Source organism: Salvelinus fontinalis, chromosome 10 (genome assembly GCF_029448725.1).
Source record: "Salvelinus fontinalis isolate EN_2023a chromosome 10, ASM2944872v1, whole genome shotgun sequence".
In the NCBI taxonomy this organism is placed as follows: domain Eukaryota; kingdom Metazoa; phylum Chordata; class Actinopteri; order Salmoniformes; family Salmonidae; genus Salvelinus; species Salvelinus fontinalis.
In genome coordinates, this window is record NC_074674.1 from 41,653,711 (window position 1) to 41,662,161 (window position 8,451).

At 49.8% G+C, this 8,451-nt stretch overlaps 1 protein-coding gene across 1 annotated transcript in view; it reads right to left on the minus strand.

The window, feature by feature from the left end:
• Positions 1 to 6,357: 6,357 nt before the first annotated feature.
• Positions 6,358 to 8,451, minus strand: part of paxbp1 (PAX3 and PAX7 binding protein 1) — a 59,677-nt gene continuing 57,583 nt past the window's right edge. Inside the window, exons 16-18 of the mRNA XM_055936823.1 lie at positions 7,929 to 8,075; positions 7,439 to 7,593; positions 6,358 to 7,292 (exon numbers count right to left, since the gene is read on the minus strand). Of these exons, the coding sequence (XP_055792798.1) occupies positions 7,175 to 7,292; positions 7,439 to 7,593; positions 7,929 to 8,075 (420 nt within the window). The 3' untranslated portion in view covers positions 6,358 to 7,174. The remainder of the gene's footprint in view (positions 7,293 to 7,438; positions 7,594 to 7,928; positions 8,076 to 8,451) is intronic.

The window sequence follows — 8,451 nt, forward strand, 5'->3', positions numbered from 1 at the left end:
TTCTGAGCCAATTGTAATTTTCAGAGGTCCATCTTGATGACACCTGACCAGACGACTGACCAGTAGTCCAGCTGCGACAAAACTAGGGCCTGCCTTGTTGATAGTGTTGTTAAGAAGGTAGAAACTAGGGCCTGTAGGACCTGCCTTGTTGATAGTGCTGTTAAGAAGGTAGAAACTAGGGCCTGTAGGACCTGCCTTGTTGATAGTGTTGTTAAGAAGGCAGAGCAGCGCTTTATTATGGACAGACTTCTCCCCATCTTAGCTACTGTTGTATCAATATGTTTTGACCATGACAGTTTACAATCCAGGGTTACTCCAAGCAGTTTAGTCACCTCAACTTGCTCAATTTCCACATGATTTATTACAAAATGTAGTTGAGGTTTTGTGTTTAGTGAATGATTTACCCCAAATACAACACTTCGTTTTTGAAATATTTAACTTATTCCCTGCCATCCATTCTGAAACTAACCGTAGCTCTTTGTTAGGTGTTGCAGTCATTTCAGTCGCTGTGGTAGTTGATGTGTACAGTGTTGAGTCATCCGCATACATAGACACACTGGCTTTACTCAAAGCATGTTGTTAGTAAAGATTGAAAAAAGTAAGGGGCCTAGACAGCTGCCCTGGGGAATGCCTCACTCTACCTGGATTATGTTGGAGAGGCTTCCATTAAAGAACACCCTCTGTGTTCTGTTAGACAGGTAACTCTTTATCCACATTATAGCAGGGGGTGTAAAGCCATAACACATTATAGCAGGGGGTGTAAAGCCATAACACATACGTTTTTCCAGCAGCATATGATGATCGATAATGTCAAAAGCCACACTGACGTCTAACAAAACAGCCACCACAATCTTTTTATCATCAATTTCTCTCAGCCAATCATCAGTCATTTGTGTAAGTGCTGTGCTTGTTGAATGTCCTTCCCTATAAGTGTGCTGAAAGTCTTGTCAATTTGTTTACTGTGAAATAGTATTGTATCTGGTCAAACACAATTTTTCCAAAACTTTGCTAATGGTTGGTAACAGGCTGATTGGTCGGCTATTTGAGCCAGTAAAGGGGGCTTTACTATTCTTGGGTAGCGGAATGACTTTTGCTTCCCTCCAGGCCTGAGGGCACACGCTCTCTAGTAGGCTTAAATTGAAGATGTGGCAAATAGGAGTGGCAATATCATCCGCTATTATCCTCAATAATTTTCCTTCCAAGTTGTCAGAACCCGGTGGCTTGTCATTATTAATAGACAACAATAATTTTACCTCTTCCACACTCACTTTACGGAAATCAAAATTACAATGCTTGTCACTCATAATTTGATCAGATATACTTGAATGTGTAGTGGCAGGTAGGGTTCTCCTGGCATCCGCCAAACCCAGATTAGTCTGTCGGACTGCCAGATGGTGAAGCGGGATTCATCACTCCAGAGAACGCATTTCCACTCCTCCAATCCAATGGCAGCGAGCTTTACACCACTTCAGCCGATGCTTGACATTGTGATCGGTCATGGAAACCCATTTCATGAAGCTCGGTAGTTGCAACCGAGGACAGATGAATTTACCCCTTTTCCTCCCCAATTTTGTGATATCCAATTGGTAGTTATAGTCTTGTCCAATCGCTGCAACTCCTGTACGGACTCGGGAGAGGACTCCGAAACACGACCCTGCCAAGCCGCGCTGCTTCTTGACACACTGCTTGCTTAACCCAAAAGCCAGTCGCACCAATGTGTCGGAGGAAACACTGTACAACTGGCGACTGGGTCAGCGTGCATGAGCCCGTCCCGCCACAGGAGGCGCTAGAGCGCGATGGGACAAGGACATCCCTGCCTGATAAACCCTCCCCTAACCCGTTTGATGCTGGGCCAATTGTGCGTCGCCTCATGGGTCTCCCGGTCGCGGCAGGGTGCGACACAGCCCGGGATCGAACCCGGATCTGTAGTGACGTCTCAAGCACTGCAGTGCCTTAGAACGCTGCGCCACTCGAGATGATTTTTACACGCTACGCGCTTCAACACTCGGCGGCCCCGTTCTGTGAGCTTGTGTGGCCTACCACTTCCCCGGCTGAGCCGTTGTTGCTCCTAGACGTTTCCACTTATAGTTAACCCGGGGCAGTTCTAGCAGGGTAGAAATTTGACAAATTGACTTGTTGGAAATGTGGCATCCCATGACACGGTGAAAGTCACTGAGCTCTTCAGTAAGATCATTCTACTGCCAATTGTTTTTCTATGGAGATTACATGGCTGTGTGCTCGATTTTATACACCTGTCAGCAACGAGTGTGGCTGAAATAGCCGAATCCACTAATTTGAAAGGGTGTCCACATACTTTTGTATATGCAGTGCCTTCGGAAAGTATTCAGACCCCTTGACTTTCTCCACATTTTGTTACTTTACAGCCTTATTCTAAAATAACTACAAACAATACCCCGTAATGATGAAGTGAAAACAGGTTTTTAGAAATGTTTGCAAGTGTATTAAAAAGAAAAAACTGAAAATAACTTATTTACATAAGTATTCAGACCATTTGCTATGAGACTCGGAATTGAGCTTAGGTACATCCTGTATCCATTGATCATCCTTGAGATGTTTCTACAACTTGGAGTCTACCTGTGGTAAATTCAATTGATTGGACATGATTTGGAAAGGCACACACCTGTCTATATAAGGTCCCACAGTTGACGGTGCATATCAGAGCAAAAACCAAGCCTTGAGGTCGAAGGTATTGTCGTAGAGCTCTAAGACAGGATTGTGTCAAGGCACAGATCTGGACAACGGTACCAAAAAATGTCTGCAGCATTGAAGGTCCCCAAGAACACAGTGAAGAAGTTTGGAACCACCAAGACTCTTCCTAGAGCTGGCCATCTGGCCAAACTGAGCAATCAGGGGAGAAGGGCCTTGGTCAGGGCGATGACCAAGGACCAGATGGTCACTCTGACAGAGCTCTAGAGTTCCTCTGTGAAGATGGGAGAACCTTCCAGAAGGATAACCATCTCTGCAGCACTGCAGGCCTTTATCGTAGAGTGGCCAAATGGAAGCCACTCCTCAGTAAAAGGCTCATGATAGCCCGCTTGGAAAGGCACCTAAAGACTCTCAGACCATGAGAAACAAGATTCTCTGGTCCAATGAAACCAAGATTTACCTCTTTTACCTGAATGCCAAGCATCACGCGTGGAGGAAACCTGGCACCATCCCTACGGTGAAGCATGGTGGTGGCAGCATTATGCTGTGGGGATGTTTTTCAGCAGCAGGGACTGGGAGACTAGTCAGGATCAAGGCAAAGATGAACGGAGCAAAGTACAGAAATTCTTGATGAAAACCTGCTCCAGAGCACTCAGGACCTCAGACTGGGGTGAAGGTTCACCTTCCAACAGGACAACGACCCTAAGCACACAGCTAAGACAACGCAGGAGTGGCTTCGGGAGAAGTCTCTGAATGTCCTTGAGTGGCTCATCCAGAGCCCGGACTTGAGCCCGATCGGACATCTCTGGAGAGACCTGAAAATAGCTGTGCAGCGACGCTCCCCATCCAACCTGACAGAGCTTGAGAGGATCTGCAGAGAAGAATGGGAGAAACTCCCCAAATACAGGTGTGCCAAGTTCGTAGCGTCATACCCAAGAAGACTCAAGGCTGTAATCGCTGCCAAAGGTGCTTTAACAAAGTACTGAGTAAAGGGTCTGAATACTTATGTAAATGTAATATCTGTTCTTTCCAAGTGGCCACACACCTCTCCAAAGTGTTCAGTTCCTAAGTAATTTCAATGCCCTTTTATGACACAAAAAAAGAGCCTTCGACTATGAGGTACTTTTCTAAGTTCTCCTAGCTGTGCCGTTGAGGAACTAGAGCATACCTCTAGTTGTATAGTTCGGAACAGAGCTTGGTGTTTATTATCAGATGTATTGAGGCTCTAGGCTAACCACTAGGCTACCTGCCGCCCCAACCACTAGGCTACCTGCCGCCCCTCCGCTCTAACCACTAGGCTACCTGCCGCCCCTCCACTCTAACCACTAGGCTACCTGCCGCCCCTCCACTCTAACCACTAGGCTACCTGCCGCCCCTCCACTCTAACCACTAGGCTACCTGCCGCCCCTCCACTCTAACCACTAGGCTACCTGCCGCCCCTCCACTCTAACCACTAGGCTACCTGCCTCCCCTCCGCTCTAACCACTAGGCTACCTGCCTCCCCTCCGCTCTTACCACTAGGCTACCTGCCTCCCCTCCGCTCTAACCACTAGGCTACCTGCCTCCCCTCCGCTCTAACCACTAGGCTACCTGCCTCCCCTCCGCTCTAACCACTAGGCTACCTGCCTCCCCTCCGCTCTAACCACTAGGCTACCTGCCTCCCCTCCGCTCTAACCACTAGGCTACCTGCCTCCCCTCCGCTCTAACCACTAGGCTACCTGCCTCCCCTCCGCTCTAACCACTAGGCTACCTGCCTCCCCTCCGCTCTAACCACTAGGCTACCTGCCTCCCCTCCGCTCTAACCACTAGGCTACCTGCCACCCCTCCGCTCTAACCACTAGGCTACCTGCCACCCCTCCACTCTAACCACTAGTCTACCTGCCTCCCCTCTAACCACTAGGCTACCTGCCACCCCTCCACTCTAACCACTAGGCTACCTGCCACCCCTCCACTCTAACCACTAGGCTACCTGCCGCCCCTCCGCTCTAACCACTAGGCTACCTGCCGCCCCTACACTAACCACTAGGCTACCTGCCACCCCTCACCTCTAACCACTAGGCTACCTGCCGCCCCTCCGCTCTAACCACTAGTCTACCTGCCTCCCCTCCGCTCTAACCACTAGGCTACCTGCCTCCCCTCCGCTCTAACCACTAGGCTACCTGCCTCCCCTCCGCTCTAACCACTAGGCTACCTGCCACCCCTCCGCTCTAACCACTAGGCTACCTGCCACCCCTCCACTCTAACCACTAGTCTACCTGCCTCCCCTCTAACCACTAGGCTACCTGCCACCCCTCCACTCTAACCACTAGGCTACCTGCCACCCCTCCACTCTAACCACTAGGCTACCTGCCGCCCCTCCGCTCTAACCACTAGGCTACCTGCCGCCCCTACACTAACCACTAGGCTACCTGCCACCCCTCACCTCTAACCACTAGGCTACCTGCCGCCCCTCCACTCTAACCACTAGTCTACCTGCCACCCCTCCTCTCTAACCACTTGGCTACCTGCCGCCCCTCCTCTCTAACCACTAGGCTACCTGCCACCCCTCCGCTCTAACCACTAGGCTACCTGCCACCCCTCCACTCTAACCACTAGGCTACCTGCCTCCCCTCTAACCACTAGGCTACCTGCCTCCCCTCTAACCACTAGGCTACCTGCCTCCCCTCTAACCACTAGGCTACCTGCCTCCCCTCTAACCACTAGGCTACCTGCCTCCCCTCTAACCACTAGGCTACCTGCCTCCCCTCTAACCACTAGGCTACCTGCCTCCCCTCTAACCACTAGGCTACCTGCCTCCCCTCTAACCACTAGGCTACCTGCCTCCCCTCTAACCACTAGGCTACCTGCCTCCCCTCTAACCACTAGGCTACCTGCCTCCCCTCCACTCTAACCACTAGGCTACCTGCCACCCCTCCACTCTAACCACTAGGCTACCTGCCACCCCTCACCTCTAACCACTAGGCTACCTGCCGCCCCTCCACTCTAACCACTAGTCTACCTGCCACCCCTCCTCTCTAACCACTAGGCTACCTGCCTCCCCTCCTCTCTAACCACTAGGCTACCTGCCACCCCTCCACTCTAACCACTAGGCTACCTGCCACCCCTCCACTCTAACCACTAGTCTACCTGCCTCCCCTCTAACCACTAGGCTACCTGCCTCCCCTCCACTCTAACCACTAGTCTACCTGCCTCCCCTCCACTCTAACCACTAGTCTACCTGCCACCCCTCCACTCTAACCACTAGTCTACCTGCCACCCCTCCTCTCTAACCACTAGGCTACCTGCCACCCCTCCGCTCTAACCACTAGTCTACCAGCTGCCCCTCCACTCTAACCACTAGTCTACCTGCCTCCCCTCCACTCTAACCACTAGTCTACCTGCTCTTTCTCAGAGCGGATGTAATTGGTCAAAAGACCAATAACAGTTTAATAAAAAATCAGAATTGTCCTGCCTGTGTAAATGAAGCCTGCGAACTAGACAGACACAACAGACACGGAACAGTAGGACATTTCAAATGCACCAATGAAAACCCAGAGGCTGTATGTAATCCAGCTGCTCTAGGATCAGTTTTCCCTTATAGATCGTAGTGAATAAAACACCCAATATCTGGAGAGGGGGGACTTGTCCCTCTCGCTCAGCATTCGTCCTCTCAGACACGTCTGGTACACACAGCTCCAGAAACACATCGTATTCCACAGCTACTTTTTATTCAATTCAAATCAAAACATTAACACAAAAATCTGCTAAATTAAAATATAAAGCCCCCCCCTCTACATCCTCATCCAATCAGAGGGTCGTGATGGAGAACGGTTTGTGTGAGAGACTACGTCAACAGAATGAAGTAGAGTCTAGATACTGATCTATGATCAGTTACATTCAACCCTTTTAAATTAGGGCGACAACCAATAAGCTGATCTAGGATCAGCTAAGCAGAGAAGTCATGGCACAGGGTGAAACACGAGAGAGAGAGCAGGTGAGAGGACATCTGACAGTTTAAATAAAAAAGACAAGTTTCCGTTGGACATTCGTCTACATCGGACAATAAAGTCTTCTTCTTGGTGCGGATTTATCCGATCGTCATGAAGAGGACGGGAGAGAGAGGGGATCATGCTATGAGACAAAACCCCATGTTAGGTTTCAGCTCAGGTGGCGAGGGAAGATGGTGGTTCATGTTTAAATCAGTTCTGCCGTAGAAAGTAGCAATACTCCCAGTCTGAGGACTGTCGAGAGAAACTACATCTCCCAGTATTCCTCCGTAGAGCAGTTCCAGATGAGGAAGTGTGTGATGATCTGTGATCCAACAGACCTGCTCTTAGGTCTCCTAGTCCTCCCGACACATTCTCACACATGTACAATATTCACAATATATACACACACACACTCCTCCAGCTCTCACACACACACACACACACACACACTAACGTCCATTATGATAACCCTTGCAGTTTGACCCAACAACAGGGTTCAGATGACCTCACACACACACACACACAGCGGTGCGGTGACGTCACTTGGAGTCCAGTAGAGGTGCGATGTCCTTGATGCCGTGTTCCGTTGCCACGGTGATGAGGTGATCCAGAGCGTTGAGACGAGCCAACAGCTTCACCACCTCCTTGATTTGCTCCCTAGAGAACGAGAGAGACGGGTTATAACTAGTCTATTAAACATCTTAGAAACTCCCTGCAGTGGTGCAGGGAGACAGTGCAGGGAGACAGCATCCATAATGTGTCTATAATCTCTTTAAAAGCCTTTATAGCAGGTAATAACGTACTTGGCGTTCCTCTTGTCGACGTCGGACCCCCCCAGAGAACCTCTCAGCAGAGCAGAGGCCAGGTGGGTGAGGTAACGACAGAAGGGCTCCAGCTGAGGCAGCGTCTGCTGACCTTTCAACCCTACAAACCACTGGGCTGGGAAACACTCCACCACCTAGACACAGACACACACACACACACACAGAGACAGACAGCCCAACAGAAACACAGACACACACACACACAGCCACACAGCCCAACAGATACACACACACACACAGACAGACAGACAGACCAACAGAAACACAGACAGCCACACAGCCCAACGGACACACACACAGCCCAACAGAGACACAGACAGACACACACACACACACACAGACAGCCCAACAGAAACATGTTGAACTAAAGTCAATCTTAAAACATGGACATGGTAGAGGTATGATTCCTCAGGAACGGTGTGTGTGTGTGTGTGTGTGTGTGTGTGTGTGTGTGTGTGTGTGTGCGTACCCTCTGACTCTTCAGTACGCTGTCTGCCCCAGCCTCAGCGTTCTGTAGGGCTGACAGGATGTATCTGTTCAGGGTGGAGTCCAGAGCCAACTCTCTCACCGTGGAAACAGACAATACACCACTCCACTGGAGGATGTTACCTAGCAACTAGAGGGAGAGAAAGAGTCCATATCTGTTACCTAGCAACTAGAGGGGAGAGTCAATATCTGTTACCTAGCAACTAGAGGGGAGAGTCAATATCTGTTACCTAGCAACTAGAGGGGAGAGTCAATATCTTTTACCTAGCAACTAGAGGGGAGAGTCAATATCTGTTACCTAGCAACTAGAGGGGAGAGTCAATATCTTTTACCTAGCAACTAGAGGGGAGAGTCAATATCTGTTACCTAGCAACTAGAGGGGAGAGTCAATATCTTTTACCTAGCAACTAGAGGGGAGAGTCAATATCTGTTACCTAGCAACTAGAGGGGAGAGTCAATATCTTTTACCTAGCAACTAGAGGGGAGAGTCAATATCTGTTACCTAG